Raw genomic sequence first — 24,145 nt, 5'->3', positions numbered from 1 at the left:
CAAAACATAAACAAAAATAATTATTGCAAGAGTCACAAAATTCCCATGAACCCTTGGACTACTTTCATACCATAAACATATTGCCAGCTAAAAACTACTGGTTTATCCAGTTCTTTTATGTTCTATGAATTCTTATGCCTACATCTATGTAGGATTTTTATTTATTTGAGAAGTTACAAACTTTTAAAACGATCATGCATAATGTATAGAATTCCCATACATCCCTCCACTAACACCTTACATTGTTATGGAACATTTGTTACAGATAATGAGAGAATATCATCAGACTATTACCACTAACTATGGTCTATAGTGTAATTTGGTATATTTTTTCCATACCCTCCTATTATTAACACAGTTCCTTCTTTGACATTGATGAAAGAATATTACAATATTGCTGATAACTATAGTCCATAAGTTACATTAATTGTATTTTTCCCATGCATCCCCATATTCTTACTACCTTGTATTAGTGATGTACATTTGTTCTAGTTCACAGAAGAATATTCTTGTATTTATACTCTTAACCACAATTCTCATCCACCTCTGCGTTCACTGTCATTCGACCCCTAGATTATTCTCTAGCTTTCTTTCAATTAACATTTACATCCTTTGACTACCCCTTTCAGCCATCTATGTAGGATTTTCCCCAAGACTGCAAGAACGCTTATCATGTAAGTCAATCCATATAATGCACAAATTCATAAATCCAATAATAAAAAATAAATAATTGATAAGTAAGGAGACTAGAATGATCCATATGGTAAGAGATTAGTTAAAGACATCAATAAGAACTCATATTTAGTTTAATATTGTTGTAGATGGTAACATATAGAAATACATATAGCTATGTGCATATACCCATATTATATACAGTTAGTATGCAGACATATATTTCTTTGCTGTATGTCCATGACACCACAGTAGCAATGGGCATACATACCACCCAGATCTTGGTTTCTAATACCTTTCCTAATAAAAGGATCAGGGCTTCCAGGAGAATGGCTAATCCTAGAACTTGGGCAGGATATGTACAACACAAGCCTGGAACATTACTGGAAAGTGAGGAAGTGCTCAAAAACATAACAAACGCTACATTAATGGGGTGTGTCAAAGGAGCACAGGAGTCAAGTGAAATAGCTCCCCATGGCCAAAACTGGAACAATTGGAGAAAGAAAAAACATTTTTTAATTAAAGTAATATTAGATTATAACCCAACATATAAGATAAATACCCAAGTCCATATTGATATAAATGAATTGATCAATTAATTAATTAATTAATGGTGGCTAAGAGACACTGTGCAGAAGAATTCCAAATAGTTTATGTAAATACTCAACCCTAAAGAACGGGGAACATAGCTTCCATTCCTTAATTATGGGCTGAGTAGAGATACTTCCTTCCAAAGGGTATGGTATGGAATGGGAAAAGAAGGGTCAACTTCACAGTGGAGAAACCCACAAACACTACTATCTTCAGCCAGGTAACTTTAACATTCATAAATCATATTACTATATATTGATATATGATGAAAATGACACTTCTATGAACTTCCTTCCAAAACGCATAACCTCAGTCTATCATAAGAACCTCCAAAAACAGGGCATCCTACAATAGAGGGGCATCCTACAATATATTTGATCAGCATTCCTGAAAACTGTCAAAGACATCAAATACAAGAAAAAGTCTGTGAAACTGTCACAGCCAAGAGGAGCCTAAGGAGATATGACAACTAAACATAATCTGGCTTCTTGGATGGAATCCTGGAAGAGAAAAAGTTCATTCAGTAAAAACAAAGGAAATCTGAATAAAGTATATATCTATATTGATTCATCAATTCTAACACATATATCATGCCAATAAAAGAAATTAATAACGGGAAACTGTGTATACGGTATATGGGAATCCTGTAGTATCTTCTATAATTTTTCTGTACATCTAAAACATCTCTGAAAAATAAGTCCATTTAAAAAGTAATAATCATTCAATAGGTGCCAAAAAGCAATGATGAAATCTACTACCCATTTCTTATTTTCAAAACTATGAATGGAAGGATCTGTTTTAACATTATGAAGACTAACCTTCCCAAACCAAAATACATTCTCCCAGAAAGACCTCCATTAAATAAAGGATGAAAGAAGGACCTGCTATCCTCACTGCATTTAACATTAACAAATTGGTCAAAAATTCCTGAGCAAACAGAAAAACAGAACTAAAAAGCACAACTACTGGAAAAGAAGAAAATTATCATTATTTCCAGATATTATTTTTATATATGTAGAAATTCCTAAAATCAATTGAAAAATGTAACCTCTTTCCTATATACCAGCAATGGCAGAGGCAATAAAAACAAAAAATACCTAGAAGGAACCTCGAGAAGATTCCTGTAAAAACTATATATAGAAAATTATAAAAATTTACTATGTTCAAATGATAGACTATTATAAAATATAAAACCTTGTCAAATTAATTAATATAATTTGAATAAAAATTCCAATAGAATTTGCATTTTTTACCAAATTTGTTCTAAAATTCAACTGTCAGTGGGAAAAATGGGAAAGAATACCAAAAGATATTTTGAAGAAGATAACAAGAAATAATATGATGAGGCTAATCTAAACAGATAATGATATTGCTAAGCTACACTAATTAAAATGGTACATGATGAAATTAATGAAACAGAAATATATATTACACTGTAAAAAATATATACAGTAAAGGTGGTATCATTTACCAATGGGAAAAAAACCTATTCAAAAAATGGTGCTCTTACAATTCACTAGCTGTGTGAGAAAAAAACAGGTTAAATTCTGAACTCACACAATCTAACAAAATAAATTACTATGAATAAAAGTCAAATGAAAAAAATTTTTACAACATATATTTACTCACTCAACAGAAAGATTTTAAAGCTTAAAAACAATGGAAGAAATCACAAAGGAAATGATCCATATATTTCATTATATAAAAATTGAAAGCAGGGAGAATATTTACAGCAAGTATGTATTAAGATATTGATATACTCAATAAAGAATCCCTTTAATAAACAAAAAAAAACACTAGGATTTATAGTAATAAGTGGACAAAGGACATGATCATGAGGAGAAATAAATTGCTAGCAAACACAGATAAAACTTTAGACTCTAGTAATAAAAAAATAAAAATTAAATCAAGGCATCAGGTTTTTCCTTTCAAATTAGCAAAGTTTTTTAAGATGATAGTCAATGCTGTCAAGGGAAGAGTAGGAAGAATATTCTCACCCAGCAGTAGTGGGGAGAGAGTGAACTAGTACGACCTCTCTGAAAATAAAAGAAAAAGTTTTGCAAAGAATTATTTTTATTTTATTTTTTGCTAGTTGTCTGCACATTGTTTTTGCTCGTTGTTGTCTGCTCGTTGTTTGTTTTCTTTAGGAGGCACAGGAAACCAAATCCAGGACCTCCCACATGGGAGGCAGACACTCAACTGCTTGAACCACATCTGCACCCCTTGCAGGGAATTAAATATATTAATTCCCATTGAACCAGTAATTCTTCTTTTAGGAATCTATCCTGAGGAATTAAGATGAAGTGTTAACAAAAGAGGAAGAAAATCTCTATTCTAGCAAATTCTTCTGCACACTGTCCTTTAAAAAAAGGATATTATCTTCTTCATTTTGAAGGAAATTAAAGTGAGATGTAGAACAAAGTTGCCTAATTACATACATCTCAAAGTTGGCTAGGAAACCATTTGAGCAACGAAGGTTATTATGGACCAAGTTTTCCAAATTATCTCATTGGAATGATTATTAAAATGCTCTATAAAATGCTAAAATAGAGGCATAAGTCTGAAAACTTGTGAAGATCAACCCTTGCAATTGGATGAACAGAAAGGAGAATTAAGGCTTTTCATCACTTCCCCCTCCCAGTAGATAGTGCACAAGAAAGAATAGCCACTGACGTGGAACAGGGAAGAGTGCCTGAAATATTGCTTCAGGGTGGACTAAGAGACAGAGATGCCATGAGAACATTTTCTTTCCTCTCAATGCTAAACAAAGTCTCAGTGACTAATTTACTCTCACACTTAAAAGATTTATTAGAAACATCTATGAACTTAAAATCTTGAATGATCCTGAAGTGGACTGAAAAGAGTAGCAGCACACTTGCCCACCATCAACTTCATGAGCACTCCGATCACCCAGAGGTTGACCTCTAATTCCTCAGGAGGTAGCTGTTTTCATTTCTCAGGGCTGGGAAAACTCAGAATAAGGATGCCTTCAAGAATGTCAGAAGTAATGCTAAAAGGCCAGAGTAGCTCCCAATGAACAAGTTGTAACAACCATCAAATATTATTGCATAATCATCATTAAATAGTTGAAATAAGTCGAGTTTATGGAAGGCTCAAAGGCTACCAACATTCCTTCCATGAACCATATAACCCATGTTTTCTGGTCTCCATGCCAGAGGTCTACTAAATTCTCTATTATACAGGAAACCATTTTTGGATTAGATTATTTGGTCTTTTACTTCTCCAATCCTATTTTTTCACTAAGGTAGTTTTGTTTGTTTAACTACAAAGATAAAAACTAGACTTTAAAAAGTACTTCAGGAAACACATGAACTGATAACTTATTGGTCTAAAAACAGAAAGTAGTTTCTTTTTATATCTGGAGGCATCCCATTTGAAATAGGTTGGGTTTTGGCAGGGGGTTGTTTGTTTGTTTTTGTTAGTTTTTTCAGCAGAAATATTACTTCCCTCCCCCCAACACTGGATTATGGAGGACCCATGTGACTAAGGAGAACCAGAGATGGACAGGGAAAAATGGGTGGAGGATAAAGCAGTGAGGGTAGCGAAAGGGGCAATCTGCAGGACTAAGAATAGGATGTCGATTAAAAAATGGGCAAAAGACTTGAAAAGACAACTGTCCAAAGAAGAAATACAAATGGCAAAGAAACACATGAAAAAATGTTCAACATCACTAGCAATTAGGGAAATGCAAATCAGAGCTACAATGAGATATCATTTCACACTTATTAGACTGGCTGCTACTAAAAAGTCAGAAAACTGTAAATGTTGGAGAGGTTGTAGAGAGATAGGAATGCTTATTCACTATTGGTAGGAAAGTAGAATCGTATAGCCTCTGTGGAGGACTGTTTGGCAGTTCCTAAGGAAGCTGAATACAGACTTGCCTTGGGACCCAGCAATACCATTGCTAGGTACATAACCAGAAGAACTGAAAGCAGTGACATGAACAGAGATCTGCACACCAATGTTCATAGCAGCATTATTTACAATAGCCAAAAGCTGAAACAACCCAGGTATCCATCAACTGATGAATGGATAGACAAATTGTGGAGTATACACATGATGGAATATTATGCAGTGGTAAGAAAAAATGAAATCAATAAAAATGACAACATGGATGAACCTGAAGGCATTATGTTGAATGACACAAGCCAGACACAAAATGAAAAATACTGTATGATTGCCCTATTGAATGAAATATATTATGTGAAAAATAAATATATTAGGTGAAATATGAATATGGGTAGAATTGCATACATAAGACCATTTTTCCTTGATGCTAAACAAATGTAAGTTAATACTACACAATGTTAATATCAGACAAAAAACAAACAATACACTAGTGAAGGAGACTAGATACAGAATACTATATATTATATGATTCCATTTATATAAAATATAAATATAAATCAATTCATAAAGATAAAAGGAGATAGTTGTATGTAGGTCTGAGGAAGGACTGCTAAGGGGTTTGGAGTCTTTCTTTTTGAAGTAATGAAATTATTCTAAAATTTTAAGATGATGAATGTACAACATTGTGATTATACTAAAAGCTAAAAGCCATTGATTATATACTTTGGATAGAATAGCCAGAAACAGCAGCTATGTACAGTGGGGGAAGCATAGAGAGATTGAGAGGTGAGGAATTTTCTTGTTTGTCTGTTGTATTATTATTATTATTGAAATAATGAAAATGCTCTAATGATGATTGACGTGATAAATGCACAACTCCCTGATTATAGCAAATACCACTCATTGTACACCTTGGGTGAACTGTATGCCTTATTAATATGTACCAATAAAATTGATTTTTAAAAAATTAACAGGATGGGATGTCTTGGAGGGAGAGAGAAACAGGGATGAACTGACTGAAGCAGAACACACTTGAACATATTAGTATCTCCTCTTAAACCTGCATCAGACCCTTGTACTGTAATTTCCTAGCTAATAAAACAAATACTATTAATATAGAAGGGGTTGGCTTAACAACAGAAATTTCTTGGCTCATGGTTTCAGAAGCTAGAAGGCTTGCCTCCTCCTGGAGTCAGTATCTTCCATCTGGCCAGCAATTTGAGGAGTTCCTTGGTCTGTCCATCACATGGCAATGCACATGGCAATGTATTCTCCTTTCTTTTCCTGGTTCTTCTGAGTTCTGGCTTCTGACTGTTCCCTGTGGCTTCTTTCTCATTCTGACTTTCACTCTGTTTATAAAGGACCCCAGTAATACAGATTAAAGCCCAACCTCCGGCCACTTGGGCCACACCTTAAGTGAAACAACCTCATCAAAAGGTCCTACTTACAATGGGTCCACAGCCAGCAGAATGTAGACCAAGACCAAGAACATGTCCAAACTTGGGTACAAAATTCAGGCCATCACAATCTGCCCTCTGGACCCCAAAAAGACATGTTCTTCCCATGTGAAAAATACATTCATTTCATCAAAAGCTTTCTTTTATTTCAGTAACAATGCTAAGTGTAAAATCTCATCAAAATCCATGATGGGTGTGGTTCACCCTAGGGCAAGTTTCTTCTCAATCTGAGGACCTATGAATCTTAGAGAACAAGTTATCTGCTTCCAATGAACAATGCAGGGACAGACATAGGATAGGTATTCCCATTCCAGAGGGAGAAACTGGAAGGAAAACATAAGTCATAGGTCCCAAACAAACCCAAAACCCAGTCAGGCAAACTCCATTAGTTTTTCAGGTCTGAGTCATCTGTGAATCGATGTTTTGTCCTCTGGGCCTAATGGAGCAGCAGTCCCACCCTTTCCAAGCACTTGCACAGTGGCCATACTCTTCCCAAACACTGGAGTGAAGGGCCCACCCTCTCCTAGCATCAGGATGGCAATTGGGCTCTCTGTGAATGCTGGCACAGGCCCTACAATTTCGAGCACTGGGGTTGCACCACTCTCCCTGAACAAGGGAGCAAGTCCCGCCTCTCCAAGCTCCAAGGCAGACCTGCCCTTTCTGCATATGTGAGGGAGACTGCTCTCTTGACCCCGGAGATATTTTCAGTTCAGAACTTTGTTTTCCATGATCTGCCTCTTAAGTTATTCCTCCTTCAGTTCATCCCTTCTCTATCACTTTCATTCCAGGTTGGCAGTAATTATGCTCATATAAATTTTGCAAAAACATGTCAGTTTTAAATATAGTTCAAGCAGGTATCAACCACCAGACAATGGAACTTTTCACAGATCTTTCCTGTTTAACCGCATTGTCAATCCTGACTTCCACTGAAATGGCTGTTTGGACCCATATTTAACCACACCTTCTTTAGCAAAGGGCTGTTCAGTTAAACCCTCAAAAGGAGCCCTGTCCTCTGGGAACTCACTTCCTAAAAGCTCAGGGAAGTCCCTGATAGAGCCCTAGCCTCAAAACACATAGTCTGGATAGGCTGAGAATTTTCTAAAGTATTAATTGCTCATTTCCTTGTGCTTAACAGTTTAATCCTCAGTTTATCTCTTTTCTCTCATTTCACTATAAGCTGTAAGGAGAAACCAGACTGCACCTTCCATATTTAGCTTGGAAAGCTCCTTAGATAAGTATCCAAGTTCACTGCTTTAAAGTTATGCCATTCATCCAACATCAGACTCAATTTAGCTAAGTTCTCTGCCACTTTGTAGCAAGGATCACCTTTCTTCCAGTTTCCAATGACAATCAATATTTCCTTCTAAGGACTCACCAGAAGTACCTTTAACATTCATATTTCTACCAACATTCTGTTCATGGTGAATTATGTATTGTCTATGATGATACAAACTCTCTACAGTCCTCACTCATTTTTGAGCCTCACAATTCTTTCAGCCTCTACTCACTACCCATTTCCATTGCCATTTCCACATTTCTAGGTATTTGCAATAGCAGGATTCACATCCCAGTACCAAAAACCATCTGTTTCCTAGCTTCTAAATCAAGTACCATGCAATGGGTTGGCTTAACAACAGAAATGTATTGGCTCACAGTTTCAGAGGCTAGAAGGTTTATGTCCTCCCAGGGTAGGTATCTTCTGGTTGCCTGGCAATCTGTGGGGTTCCTTGGCTTTTCTGTCACATGACAATACACCTGGTGGGTATCTTCTTTATCTTCCTGATCCATTGACTTCTGTCTTCTGGCTGCTTCCTAAGGCTTCTTTCTCATTCTGACTTTCATTTTGCTTACAAAGAACGCCAGTAATCCAGATTAAAACCCAACCTGATTCAGTTGGGCCACACCTTAACTGACGTAACATCTTCAAGCAAGGCTTCTTAACCTTTGTTTGTTCCATGGACCCCTTTGCCAGTCTGGTGAAAACCATGGACCCTTTCTCAGAATGTAGTGGCAGATGGTTTTATGACACTCAACATCAGCAAGTCTTTTAATTAAATTTTAGGATTATTCAAAATTATGTTTTACAACTTTCCCATAATTTTAGTATCTGATAACCTAACATGGTTCTACATCTGTTCATACAGTCATTTTTGGCAAACATTCAGAATTTCGAGTTTTCCCACAGCGTCATAAAACCATCTCTGCCATCCTTACCAACCTTTTTGCAGGCAGTTATCCACTGCACTCAGAAGACGCTATATCAAAAAAAAAATCATACTAAGTCCACACTATACTGTATATTATTTAATAAATATATCACACCCACACCAACACATCCCACAAGGATAATGTTTAAATGCATAAAATAAATTACAAAGGAAATCAGTTACATATATCAAAATACAGTTACTAAAATTAAAACCATACGTTATAATACTATACTTATGTACTTCTTTCTTAACACATTAAATAATAATCCAATACATCAAAAACATAGGAATGTTAAAGTTAAATTTTATTTTTTAAAGATATGTAAACGTGAAGACTGTTGTTTATCTTGAATAAGAACATTAAACTGTGGTATAGTATTTGACAAGGCAACACACATATCATGTTGGCCATCTAATCAGGATGATTTTTTTCAATTCAAGATCACAGACTCCCTGAAATCTTTCCACAGATTCCTTGGGGGTCCATAGAACTCTGGTTAAGAACACTTGTCTTAAAGAGATCTTGTTTACAGTGGGTCCACACCCATTAGAATGTGGATGAAGACCAAGAAACTATCAAAACTGCAGCACACAGTTCAATCCCCACATGCCTCATGGCTTCCTAACTTCTCATTTGTAATATTTATTATGATTCTATAAAATATTTAAATATGTATATGTATCCTTGTTTAATGTATAAATCCATACCCAAATGTAATCTCTATAAGAACAAAGATTGGGTTGGTTTTGTTCATCATTGTATCCTCAATACCTAGCATATAGCGGGTGTTCAATAATTATTGGTTACATGATTGAATTTGGTATTAACAAAATATTATTTAAATCTGAGAGTCACTCAATTCAAGTAGTAAATGTTCACTGAAGTTAGGATGTTAAAGGCAGCTATTAAATTTAGTTATTAGAAAGAGATGAGAGGTGGGGGCGTATTTGGGACGTGGAGCTGCCCTGGATGGCGCCTCGGGGGTGATCACCGGACATCGTGGATCCTCACAGGGCCCACTGGATGGAATAGAGGAGAGTATGGGCCATGATGTGGACCATTGTCTATGAGGTGCAGAGGTGCCCAAAGATGTACTTACCAAATCCAGTGGATGTGTCATGATGATGGGAACGAGTGTTGTTGGGGGGGGAGAAGGGGGGTGGGGGGGTGGGGTTGAATGGGACCTCACATATATATTTTTAATGCAATATTATTACAAAGTCAATAAAAAAAAAAAAGTTATGTGCTAAAAAAAAAAAAAAAAAATTTAGTTATTAGAGTTGATAATTCAGATAGTTATTAAGTTAACAAGCAGTTTTTCCACCAGATTCATTTAAAGTAATAATTCTCCTGTCCTCTCATTTTCAGGTATTAATTTTTCCCTCACCATTTATAAAAAAACTGTTAAGGAATAGAATTAATATTATTCACTAATATCCTCATGTCAGGCTTTGATTATTAGATCAATAAGTTACAGTATGACTCTTGAGGCCCAATACATGGATTTACAGCCCAAACATATCAGTAAGCATGACATCAAAAGTATCTACATCACTGGATGCCATTTGTTAAAAGATGTAGTGAGAAAACGCAGACTGATTAAATATAAATCCATCCCCTCTATTAGAACAATAATACAATTTTTAACAGCCTTGCCAACTGTGGCTTCTTTTTTAAGGACAAGAGATGTATAAAAGTATGATAAAAAAGATAATTTGGTATATGAAAATCCACATATCTTATGGAAACCATATACATCAGCAATGTTGACAATTTGTATAGAACTCAAGCATAGTTGAATAAATTGAGGAATACAACCCTGGTTCTACCTGTACGATTAGTAAAAACACACAGAGTCAGATGTGTGGATAATTTCTCTTGGTCTTGAAGATAATCACATCCAAAGTTGACAAGCCTAAGAACATAAAGGATAAAAAATTGTTGAGTGCATTTGAAAATACATTCCCTAATAATGGTACTGAGTAAACACCTAATATAGCCACAGAAGCAGGCACTTGTCTCTGAGAAATTTAAGTAGATACATCCTTTCTGTTAAGAAATTCTATAAAACAGTCAAAAAGTTATTTTTTAAAAATACATGGTACATAAACGGTGTGGCCCTGGCAAAAAAAAAGAAAACATACTACTTTCAACTTACATTTTATAGCTTTTTCTGATTTAAAGTGCAATGCATATATTATGTTTCAAAAGAAGCACAACTGAATGTTCATATATGATGAAATAAGGCTAGTTAAGTATATAACAGATTAATCTATGATTAGTATTACTCTAATTCAAGAATTTCATTTCTTCTGTGCACTGATATGTTTCTGCTTATTTCTTCAAAAGTGTCTCATGTTTTTACTACTTGTAAAGTAATCCAAACAAAAATAGAAAATCCTCACCTTTTGTTTAAAAAGGAAAACGGTAAAAAGTAAGACATAGACTGAGTTGAGCTACAAATGGATTGACCTGTGACATCCTCTTTGATGGGAAAAAATGGAAGGGTTTTGATGTTTGGTTCTCTCTGACTCACAGAAACCTTTTATTGAATCAAAGTGAGAAGAGTATTTACACAGATCAAAATGAATAGAGATGCCCTACAGAAATAAATGGATCAAGAAAATCTATAAAATTTACTCCACATGCAAAAGCCTGTGTTTATGTTTGATAAAGCTGTTTAAACTCCTTATTGAGAACAAAATATATAAGAAGATGCACACATACACAAAGACAGAATCTGAAGTCATCCTTTTATCTGCACAGGATTAAGTATAAATATAATCATTTTGCCCACATGACTATTTGTAAAAAATAATTTCAATCTATGAATCACCTACTTAAATCCTGAGTCACTTAATGATATGTCCAAGGGTGCTTCAAACTGTCAAAAATCAAAAGAAAACAAAGAAAAAAATCACATTAAGTGATGAAATAACTTAAAACCACACAGTAAGTGTGACAAGGCTGTGTTCTCCCCTAAATCCACAGCACAGAAAGTGCACTGTGGATATATATATTTTAGAACTTACAAACATTGCAAGCTTGATGTACATATATTTCTTAAAAAACTAATTTATGGTCACTTCACCTAGTTTTGAATATCATAAACGAGTTCATATAACAAGCCAATTGGAAGTAGTAGGGAGCCTTTTCTGAGACACAGGTAGCCATGTAAGGAAGACTAGGTGTCTTTAGAGGGAGAGGGCTCAAATGGGTGGGCTGAAAAGGGCGGGAGGAGTAAATGTAATCTGTGCAATGGTATGACACCAATCTAAGCTTTTTATTCAATATTCGTCCTTGTCAAGAAGTAGCATAACACACTGTCCATCACAGATAAAGAACTAGTAATCCTCATTATAAGACAAGCACTCAAATAGATTTTCTAGGAGTGGTGCTAGACTTTTACTAATTAAAATATACCCCTCTCCTTGGTTTTTAACTTTATTCTCAAATCTACCACCCTTATAAGTTCTTTTGGACTTGTAAACACTTAAAACTATCTTCTATAGACCACACCTATTGCTTTCTACTAACTATACCCTTACAGACGTTTCTTTAATGCTAGTCATTCAGTTAGTATATAGATGCTGTATTAATCACCTATATTAATTGCATTTGTTTTAGAGTTGGAAGCCTGGAGATGGCAAGAATTATTTTAATTATTCATACAAGTGACTGACATGCCATCAAGAATCCTAAAATTCTGTTTACAACAACTCTCCTATAAAGAGGCAAAGTGTTATAAAATTTCTTGTAGACCAATCAATCTCTGGACTTACCATTAAGTCAAAGTTCTCATCAGCATAAAACTGGATGCATTTTAAGATACTCCTTGATTTCTAAAAGAAAACAGTTAGAATAAAGAGCATAGTATCAAAAAATCAAAAACACTAGTTTAAAGAGAGAGAAAGAGAGAGGCAGCCAAAAAGCAAAAGAGTAATGAAAGTCTTTATTTTTAACAAGCCTTCATTGACTGCCCACCACCAATGAAAATACAGCAGTAGCATTACAGTAATACAATATCAAAATTCAATGGTCTTATAGAAAGAAGGGCCAGAAGACTAACGTTTACCTTCAGGTCAATGTAGTATAATCTCTGCTCTGACATATCCCACTGAGCCCAAACAAAATCCTCGGCTACTCTGTCTCTTGGGAGATGGCCAGAATTTTTAATCATCTAAAGAGGCAAAAAGTTTTTAAAACATAAATAACTACTTTAAAAGACAGGGGATATCTGGAATTCATTGTTATTTTCCATTTATATCTTTATAATACATGTAACTATTTATTTTTAGCAGTTCCCTCTCTCCACCCCAACACACACAGGTGTGCGCGCGCGCACACACACACACAGTCTTTCCAGAAAAGTTCTAAGGCAACATTTCATTACTTGCTCTTCTCAAACATCCTGTAATGTATTATTTTATTCTTGTTCCTAATTTAAAGACAGGCTGGGGCTATTGAAGTGAGGCCACACCTACCACAAATCAGCAGCTGGGTCAATAGGAGATGCAGAACTCCCTACTCTGGACATAGGCTGCTCACTCAGGTGAGGCAAAGGCCTTCACCATCACAGATAGAAGCTGTGGTGCCAAGGAAAAACTCAGGCCTGGGAATGGGGCGTACTGTGTCATGACCCATTTCTACCACAAACTACCCCATCTGACCTTGGGCATGCTTCTCAGTTTTTATGTCTTCCACAATGAGGATGATGATACTACCCATCTCTCAGCATTACTTTACTCATCCATCAACCTCCTGTAAAAAGTCTTCACTCACTTACCCAGGCAGACTCCCCAAACTCCCACCCCTGTGTTCCTGAGGTGCTTTAGCATGACTCTATTACAGTATTCATGAGAAAATAACTGTAAGTCGCCCCTAATGAGTACGCACTCTTCTACAGCATCTTCGTAGTCTCAATACCTATGTATACTGTTTCTAGCAATCTGGCAAGAGTAAATTGCCAAGGATTTACAAATGTAAATTATTAGTTTATTTACCAAGTAACAGAATCAAATATAGTACTTTAGAATCAGAAGAGATCACAGAAATCAACCATCTAATTCAATCTCTCTACAGATAAGAAAACCAAGGCCCAGAGAGGTCAGGTTAGGCTGCAGTTAGTTTAGCACCACCTGGAATCCAGAGCTTCTGGCATCCTACAAGTACCCTTTCAGTACATCAGCCAACCTCAAAATAACTTGACCACAGGAGTCAAGAATTTACTTTCCTCAAAATGCTCATCAAGTAAAAGCAATCTATATTGGGATAGATGAGTAAAGAATGAAGACAGGTTGAGGTAGAAGAAATGAGAGAAAAAGAGAGCTTCAGAATGGTCCACATTTCTGCCTAGATCACTTTAATTCTAATAGGGATTTCTCCACTAAGCCTAACTTGGAACTAGAGAAAGGCACATGGCAGGAAAAGTTGTACATCTCTGTCTGTTACTTGCCCAGGTCCATAACATTTAGCTATAGGAAAGTGATGCTGGAAAAAACAAAGATTCTAACAGCATATGTGTATTGCTGAACATTAGGCAACTCTATCCCATTTTCATTTTTCTTAAATTTGCTAGGTTAAGGTAGATTTGGGAACTTTTCACATGAGGGTATATATTAACAAGAACATGAACATCAGAGTGTGGCATAGCCAGGCTCAAGTCCTAGTTTTGTTCCTTTCTAGAGTGAATTCAGCTCTGCAACTCTTGGTTGTCTTCCCTGTGAAAATGGGGATAATTAATAATACCACCTATCATGCAGGGATGTTGTGAGGAATACATAGAATTGCAGATCACCACAGTCTTTATGAATGAGCTCAGAAGTGTCCCTCTGAAGGGTACCCATGGGTGAAAGAATGTGAAGTCTATACTGTCTTATCTAACAGAATCTTCTCTGGGCTCCTGACAAGTGTCTCTCTCAACTCCAGTGTGTTTATTTGACTCCCTCCTCTAAATTCTCATCACTGGCTTTGGGATTGATTCTGCCTTGGTCTTTCCTCTCTGGCTCAACCCTCTGAGAAATGGCTCTGTCCTTGTTCTTCCATCCTCTTAGCCACTGGTGGCCTAGTGCTCCAACCACATACTTTCTCTTGGTTATTATCCAGCTAGGTCTCTCCATTTGGGGATTTCTATAGCAGATACATAATTAACAAATGCTGCTTTCCATTTTAACTTTGCTCACATAACTTTCTTCAATATCAAAATCTTTGGAGGCTATTTTGCTGAATGAAGGCTATTGTTTAAATATTAAAAGGAAATAATTTTAATATCAAGAATGTAGTAAGAGCTCATATAAATGGCCAAAAAATGCATTAACCTAATAGCATATAGATAACGATGTAACTAAGCAATTTTCAGAAAAACAAATTCAAATGGCCAATTAACATAGGAAAAGATTTTCAAACTCATTAATATGAGAAGGGAAATAAAGGCTAAAATAATAAGATATTATATATACCCATCTAATTGGAAACATTAAAAAAACAGCTGCACCTATTATTGGTAGGGATAGAGGACAAGGTGACTCATGTACCTTGCTTGTAAAGCTATGAATTGCTGGAAGTTTTTTGGAAAGCAATCTGGCAAAATCTGTTGGCATTTTAAAATGCATATGCCCATTATACTGATGATCCATCCCTGGGAATTTAGCTCAATATGTACCAGTATCCAGTATGTAAGCCTATAGTTATACTTGCAATCAAGTGAATTTCTATCTATAGTAGTTATTGTTATATACCTCTAAAGAGAAGGAACTGGAATGATTCAAGTTACAGGTAGTTCCACGAAGTTGAGCAAGGAAAAGTGGACAATAACAAACAGACCCCTCCCTGTGTCAGTAGTGAGGATGAAAGTTTCTAGAAGTAGGGAGAAGGGTATGAGAGGATACATACCAGGCTACAAAACAAAGTTAAAGGTAAAAAGGAAAAGGAGAAGTGGAAAACATGCAAAAAAGAAAAGAAAATTGTACTATATAACCCCAACTAATATGGAATGATCCCATTTCTTTATTATATGTGTGTGCATATATGTATATGCATACAAATTTAGGAAACAATTAGTAACTTACAGGGATATCCCTGATACATTAAATAAAAAGCAAAAATTAAAGTGACAAAAAGTGACATATTAATGTAAATATTATGATTCTATTTTGGTAAATAAACAATTGAACCCCAGTATACATGCACTTGTATATGATCTTGTATATGTTCACAAGAGTGAGGTCAAATGTACAGAAAAACTCACTGAAGGCTAATATTATTAGTTAACATGGAAAACAAATTGGGAAATGGCATAGAGATGAAAGGGATAACTAACTCCTTCAAATATCTTTGTACTGTCCACAAGTTGAAAGATATAAAATAAAGAAAATATTATGTATCATTATCATTCATCTATCTTTGGTAGTCTATAATGTAGCTCTTTTGTGGGAAAAACCTCTGAAGCAAAAGGAATTTCAACTCTTTACCACTTTATTTCCATCTTCTTGGATGACTTGGATATGAAATTGTTCAATATCTATTAAAAAAACAGAAAAATAATTTATCCTTCATGAAAAATATGAGTAATTCCTTTACTCTAACAGTCATGGACAAATTTTAATACAAGTAATGCAGAACAAACAACTGTCTGCAAACAGCATCATCACAGACAGTAATCTCATAATGAAATTCTAAAAACACAACCACCTTTCTCCACACTCTCACTCTTTACATTCTATTTCAAGCCCACACTCCAAAACCAACAATACATGAAATCTTTTAACTCTCTGCTGCCCTGTGTACTCTAAACATGCATTTGTCTTTCCAATCCCATCTGTCTTAGAAAGAAAGGTCTATGTGGCAGGGTTTACATTCTATTTCCAAATACCAAATACCTATTTGTATGAATGTATCAGACAGAAAACTCATTATACAATTAATTTGGTGAGACATTTTTGTAGGGGTCAATTTCACACTAACAAAACCCTAAAAACATCAAGTCAATTTGTAGCAGATCCCTTTCTATTTGCAAGCAAGTTAGATTAAGCCATACTTACCTTCTGCTCTTCCTTTTTTTAAGGGGGTACTGGGGAATTGAACCCAACACCTCATACATGGGATGCAGGGGCTGAACCACTGAGCTACCTTCACTCCCCAATGAGAGTTGTTTTCTTCATTTGCTTGTTTATTTGTTTGGTTTTCAGAGGTACCAGGGATCGAACCCAAGACCTCCTGATGAGAAGCAGGCACTCAACCACTAGAGCTACATCTGTTCCTTACCTTCTGCTGTTTCTACGTTTAAAAAATGTGAGACACAGGGCCCACTTGATGGAATAGAGGAGAGTATGGGCCATGATGTGAACCAATGTATATGAGGTGCAGAGGTGCCCAAAGATGTACTTACCAAATCCAATGGATGTGTCATGATGATGGGAACGAGTGTTGTTGGGGGGGGGGGGAGAGGGGGGGTGGGGGGGTGGGGTTGAATGGGACCTCACATATATATTTTTAATGTAATATTATTACTAACTCAATAAAAAATAAAAAAATTTAAAAAAAATAAAATAAAACTATTAGAGAAAGAAAAAAAAAAATGTGAGACAGACAATTAAGCAAGAGTAGGGACAAACACAAACCTAAGCCCTCAGGTCTGTCCTTCCAACTATAATTAAGCAATTTTATCTTCTAACATGAAAAACAGTTTACTAGATAAGATCTGCCAGTGAATTTTTTTCATTTTTCACAAGCTTAAAAGCATTTTGGAAGGACATAACTTTTTTTTGTCCCAATCTTATTTGCCTCTCCCTGAATTTGACCAAGTTAGTATGTACTCTCAAGTCCCGCCATGGAATTCTTCTAGCTACTAAAGTCTTCCCTTCCCTCCAAACAAGCCTTTCTCTATGTTATGGACATCTTAAGGATAGATAGACAAAAAATGGGGGAAATAACCTACATAACTGCTCCACAAATACTCTATCATCTGACAAAATTGGAAATCTATATTTGCAAGAGCCCATCTTTCTAAGATGAAGAAACTGAGCAGCGCCTGGGGGAATAAGTGGGCGCTTCAATAGGAGGCCTTGGTCTGAAATACACCTCAAAGGTCAGTGGGCCTCCAGCACTGCCAAGTGGACATCTAAAAGATTCAACCATGTCCCACATTACACTAAGAGACCACGCCCCTTGAGTAAGTCCCCATAAACTACCTAAACATATACTTACATTTCTCTTCTGAAATCAGTAACAGATGGTTCTCTGAAAGAGGATGGCTTTCAACATGTGGGTAGAGGAACTGTGAAAAGGAAATTAATCAAAATCCTAAGCAACTACCCTGCTTGCAAAAATATTTTGAAAGTTGTGTTTGATCACTGTACTACCATGTATCACAGAAGGGACAGAGAACCACAGAATGGTTTAGGGGAATTGTAAGCACGTATGCATTACAAATCGAAGCAAGGAAGAAAAGAAAACACTTTCAGGAGCTCAGTTTTCCTGGGGAAAATTGCTCTTGGGTACAACACTATCATAATTAATTTGAACTGTAAGGCTAAGCTTTTTCTAGGGATGGTGCTTCTCTGTTGGAACATTAAAGCCAATCGGAAAGTAAATAATATTTATACAGAATGTTCTATTTCAAACACACACAAAATGAGAGAACAATACATTTGCTGTGCAAGTAAATCTAGTATTTGAGAGCTAAGTTAATATACCTCAACTACAACATCCAAAAGTCTCACATCCAAAAGGCAAAGCACAAGTTAAGTGGGGAATTTCCAAGAAAGGACAATGAGTTCCAGTGTGGCATATGGTTGAAGATTTACAAGTCCCAAAGCATAGAATGACTGCCACGGGAAGAAAAGGCTCAATTCACCCCACTGCTCCATCTCTGTACCCTCCCACATGTGCCAGACACAAATGTATGTCTACAGGACCAATCAGGCAGCCAGCAGCACAAGGCATTCCCCTGCTTTTGAAAATCAGACTGACCCTGTCAGCTGTGGTAATGAGAGAAAGCTGGTGCCAAATGCACATAGGGTGACTCCAATGACTTAATTCTGTCATCAAAGGGGTTAAACAGCTTTACAGTTAGCAGTCTCCCCAAAACCTGAGAAAATTTTTGACACAGTATGTTACCTGATGTCCTAACTTTTCATAATGATAAATTGGAAATAAACTTGGTTGTGTTTTTTTTAACACTGTAATCATTTTCTTTTTGGAATTGGAAAACAACATTTTACTATTACTTTTCTTCAAATCAATAGTCTCTGAATTATAAAATGGACAGCAATGCAAAAGAATATACCTACAAATCTAGAAATTATCCCATGGTTTGTGAAATTGTGCACATGAAACAGAATACTTTGTATACTGGAATTGAGGAGTAGCAAAGGTGAGTGACACTGTATATATAATGGGAAATAAAAATCCTCGGTGCCTCAAAAGAAGTGGATACTCCTACAGAAAAGGATATGACCTCCCCAGTCTTCAGAGGTAGTCAGAGATGCATGCTTAAAAACTTGAGCTGGAGTAAGGGGCTGAAGAGCTGTAATTGCAAACCTCTGCCTAATCTTTGTGCAATCAGTAAGAATGTGACTCTTTAAAAGTCCCATTTGGGTTGATGCTATTGTTGTTCTCCTTTTTATTATGAGGAGGCCCTGAAACAATGTCTGGAAGCCAGAAAACAGACAGGCTTTCGGACACAGCTCTGCAAAAGCATGCAATGTTGTGAGTAAGCATCTATACATCTTAAGTTGTATTCAAAGAAATGTTTTGCTTCACAAATATGGAGCCAGACTCCAAAAATTAGTATTTGTCTTTAGCGGGTAAGCAGTATAAACTTGTAAAGGTATGTGTTTATGTGTTTAGAAGAGGCATCTCATACTGGAGGAACTCTCAAAGCAGACTTGGAATCTAAACCCCACCCAGCACTGACCTGCTAAAGTTTCTCCAGAAAGGTGGTCAAGACCGAACACGTAGATTTAGGGACGTGTACTACTGGGGATTATCATGGAGATTTTGGTAAGAAAAAGGAGATAGATTCCAGAGCAAGACCAAACTCAGTGGGCAGTAAATGGCATTTCCCTAAATTCAGGGAGGATTAGAGAAGGTGAAGATTTGCCAAGCATGGAGGTTTGGAGGAGTTTCTCTCCCCAGAGTCACAGTGCTAGGAATAGTGCTAGGAACTGCGGAGGATCCTCAGGATAAGTATAAGTTTTACTTTATTTGTGGACTTATCTCTTGGCCTGTGGATGAAGTCATGTGTTCCTTCCCATGCTCTAATTTCCTTAAGTTGGCCCAACCTTTCAATAATACCTCATCATCTATACAGCCTGGGTGGAGTATGAGGGAAGCCAAATGAATAGGCCAGAAAAGAGAAGAATGTCCTGTCACCCCGCAGCTCCAGTGCTTCACTGGGGGAGGGCAATGCAGCTTGAGCGCTCCAGGCCAAGCCCTGTTAGGAAGTAAAAGTGGTCGGCAGTAGTCAGGAGTGGTGGGGAGAGGAGCAACTGGAAGACTGTGTGATGGTGGAGGAGCCTGGGCAAATGAGAGACAAGCCCTGTCCTAACACACACTGGAGAAGGGAGACCCACGGGCTGGAGGCTGGGAGTGGGGGGACAGAGGAAGAGGCAGATACTTCAGCTGTACAAGTTGAATCTAGGTACACCACAAGAAATGATACGTTGATCCTATAGCAAACTTTGAAATTAGGAATACGGAAATTATGCTGAGAAACTACGTGATGAACAGGTATCTAATCTCCCTGCATTATATATACAGTGCTTCTACATCAATTCATGCAGTTGATAAATTCAGTGATTAATTAAATCATTTAATCATAGATATTTAATCTGTCAATCATGTAAGTACATTAAATTAACAAGCCGACTCACTTTAAGTGTGTTTTAATATTTGATATTTTATCATATTAAAAAAAATTACATTACTATCAGACGCACCATGGCCTAGCAGAGTCAGAATAGCTTAGTTTGAATTCTTGTTTTCTATGTTTGCAAAGGAAGAGCTGAAAATTCTAGCCTTTTCACCTACAGGAGTGCTTGAAGGATTAAATATGATCATGTGTGTGAAAGTACTTTGTAAACACACTTACCTCTAGGTTTCAAGCCTTTTGGTTAATGAGAAAAGTGATAAGTGACACGATCACTTACCTGTACCCAAATATGGCTATCCACTGCTTTCAAAACCTTTACATTGTTAACAGGGTGGATTTCCACTAACAAAGTTAAGCACTTTGATCCTGCAAAGAAAAGGGGGCTTTTAGTAATGAAAATGACAATGTCCCACAATATCTTTCCAAAGCAAGTAGGGAGAAGAATTGCTGGTAAATCCTTTTACATTTACTGTAAACTAGTAAAACAATTTTGCCATCATCATAAAGTCCCTTCAGGTGACTTAAACTGTAATCCTTTTCCCAGTCCCACTCTCCAGAGACAGTGACGTGTGGTTGCTCCAGGACACCAAAATAGCAAACAACCTAGCAAAAGTCCTGCCGTCCACACCCCTCAGGAGCCTGCAGAAATTGCATTTTATTATGTAATACCCAGAATGTTGGAGAAAAGTAAGTATAAACAAGAAGTCTTTAAGCAGCCCTGGAAGCAACAGCAAATGGGGAATGGGGGGAAGGGACACATTTCAGGCTCATAAAAATTTTTTAGTTCATAGAAAAACACCACATTTAAAACAGAGTGGCTTCTGAGGCAGAAGGTGGCATCAATTTGTGCTCTCACCAGCAATGTATGAGTGCCTGACAAACTAGATTTTAATGGATATCATTTATTACTCTTTAAATTATCATGCTTCTAAGATACGCAAATAGGCATGAGTAGATTTTGTGTAGCTATTTGGTATCAGCCCCCAAGAAGGTAAAGACATTAAAAATTAAGAAGTTAAAAATGTGAGGGGGAATATATGTTTTACTTCCACATAGGTTTGACTTTTGAAAATGTAAATATATTAACTACTGTACTACCTATACTACCAAGAAAGATAATTTTCAATAAATTTACTTTGGCACTTCTCAAAACACAAAACAGATACAGAAAACAGCCCAAAGGAGAAGTCAGTGCACATGGAATGAGGAACAAGCTCCTGCCCATGTTTCTCAGCCATTTCTAGCATAGCTTCACAGGCCCTCTTGGCTTCCAAGTCTAAACAAACACAACTCAATTCAGTGTCACTCCAATTCTTCAGCACAATGGCAAATCTTGTTTGTGTGTAAAAATACAAAGATATTTCCAATGCCTGAACATATTATGGTTGACAACACCTATCAGTAAGACATGGGCTTTCTTTACCCTCAAGAATGGTGGCAGAGTTGCCCTGATAGAGACCTGCTACTTCCTCAGTGAACCATCTGAGCAAATGCTATAAAAGATAGCAATTAGGGGGAAGTCCATGAACAAGAGCTAGAATGAGGTTACCATAGATATCCAAATTTAGGTCAAGGGCCCCTATCAAGATAAAACCTTAGAGAAGAGGGGGAGTTGCCTTTTATTTGAGTTCTTATAAAGACTAATATTATCAGGGACTCTCTCAAAGGCTTCATTATGAATTACAATGTGCAGTTTGGGATGGCAAAGCAGCATGAAATGGAATCAATGCCAGCTTTCAAAATTTAAGAAAGAAAACTGACAACATTACTTTATAAAAGAGGGTGGGCGGAATGGGGCAAAGAATGTGAAACTATCATTTCTGGGATACAACTTCATAATTAGGAAGACTGGATCTCTGTAAAGACTACCTGAAAAGGCAAGGCAGTGAGGGGTTATTATATGGAGTCACAAATCTGTAACTATAGAACAAATGAAAATCAAATATCATTTCCAGTAACTGGAGGTGAGGTCTTTGGCAATCTACCTGATGACTCAAAAAAATAGCTTAGGAATAAGAAAGACATCGATGTCAAAGATACCCATGGAGAGAAATAGGATGGTTATGTTCTGCAGAATGTGAGAATGTGGAAAAAGGCATATCACATATTAATGTTGTTTTATTTTAAATACGTACAGTTAAAATTAATATATAAAATAGTATCTGCTGAAGTTGAACTATTTTTTTCTCCTGCTCTGTAAGTTTATATATGCCAACTGGAAAACATTTTTTCGAGGGGGGAGAATATTCTCATTGGGAAAATAAGGAATCACCTTATGTTTGGGTCTTTTTAGCATGAATTTATACCTAAATGATATAACCATCTATAGTCTAAATTCTCATTTCTAAAATGAGAGGACCTTCAAGGACAGAAACCATCTTCCTACATTAATTTTTCCTTTCTCTAGTATCGCAGGGATACTTAACCCCATAGCAAGTAGCCCAATGATAAGAATAAATGTTTACAAAGAGGAGGAATTGCTCAATAAAATACTATGTACTTTCACAGTGTAGCAGGAAGCACTCTGGAATGGAACTCTTGAGACATAAGCTATAATTTAAGCGATTTCACTGACCTAACACATAATTCTCAACAAATCACCATTTTTCTAGGCCCCAATGCCTTCTTATTTTAAAAATAAAATAAAAAACCATTAGAACTAGATTATTTCTACAGTCACTGCCAGCCATAAAATCTCATGATTGTATAAATTGCTAAACTTGTATTAAGAACTTAGAGAATGGTTCTCTATTTTCTTGCATACAACAACAAAATAATGGAAGATAGAGGTGACTTTGTGATATCACTGGGACTTCTTGGTCTGACCTTTAAATGATTGCAGCTAGAGAGCATGAGAATTCTGTGCAACTGACTTCAGATTTGCTAGAAGGAATTGATCTGGGCAATGAAAATTAGTGTGGTTTAGTACTTTTGTGCATCACCACAAGACACAGGAACAAACTACTTCCTCACACAGAGCTAGGATGGGAACAGGATGAAAGGCCAGAGTCAAAATAAGACATGGCTCTGTTAGTCCTCCTGGCTAAATATTAGCACCACACTGCAGTTGTGTCAGTTATTTTTAGAAAAGAAAAAATAAATTTTGAGAATCAAGATATGAATGCAGATATCAACTGAGAGGACATCACTGAAGGGAAAGACTGGCCTAGGCAGGATATAGACATCACAGGAAGTAGAGACAGCAGGACCAAAGCACAGGGATAAATATGGCATGAGGAGGGTTGGGGTGGGGAAAAGAACCTAATCCGAGGCAGGTCAAGGAGCATATTGTGAAATGTTGACAAGGGTAGAAAAGTCTGGCAGGGCCTGGTTCTGAGGGAGCTCTGTTATCAGAGCTCATGAACTAAACCACAAATCCATGGAGCGTCTGGAGCACTTCACTGGCTGCAGACATGCAGCTCTGGAGAGTCTCAGTGGCAGTGGGGCCCAGCACATGTGGCCACCCCAGCTA

General features: G+C 36.6%; 1 protein-coding gene across 10 annotated transcripts in view; it reads right to left on the bottom strand.

The window, feature by feature from the left end:
- The window catches only part of GSAP (gamma-secretase activating protein), a 214,096-nt gene that overhangs the window by 45,825 nt on the left and 144,126 nt on the right, over positions 1–24,145 (bottom strand). For all 10 annotated transcript variants that reach the window (XR_011648743.1, XR_011648742.1, XM_023583072.3 and 7 more), the window contains 7 exons: positions 20,951–21,039; positions 18,006–18,075; positions 16,271–16,320; positions 12,877–12,981; positions 12,584–12,643; positions 11,642–11,685; positions 10,631–10,716 (listed from right to left, as the gene is read on the bottom strand). Coding sequence is in view for 8 of the 10 variants with exons in the window: in XM_023583072.3 (XP_023438840.1) it covers positions 10,631–10,716; positions 11,642–11,685; positions 12,584–12,643; positions 12,877–12,981; positions 16,271–16,320; positions 18,006–18,075; positions 20,951–21,039 (504 nt within the window). In the remaining 2 variants the exon portion in view is untranslated. The remainder of the gene's footprint in view (positions 1–10,630; positions 10,717–11,641; positions 11,686–12,583; positions 12,644–12,876; positions 12,982–16,270; positions 16,321–18,005; positions 18,076–20,950; positions 21,040–24,145) is intronic.

Source organism: Dasypus novemcinctus, chromosome 5 (assembly GCF_030445035.2).
Source record: "Dasypus novemcinctus isolate mDasNov1 chromosome 5, mDasNov1.1.hap2, whole genome shotgun sequence".
NCBI classification, from domain to species: Eukaryota; Metazoa; Chordata; class Mammalia; order Cingulata; family Dasypodidae; genus Dasypus; species Dasypus novemcinctus.
This window is presented reverse-complemented; position numbering and strand designations above follow the sequence as displayed.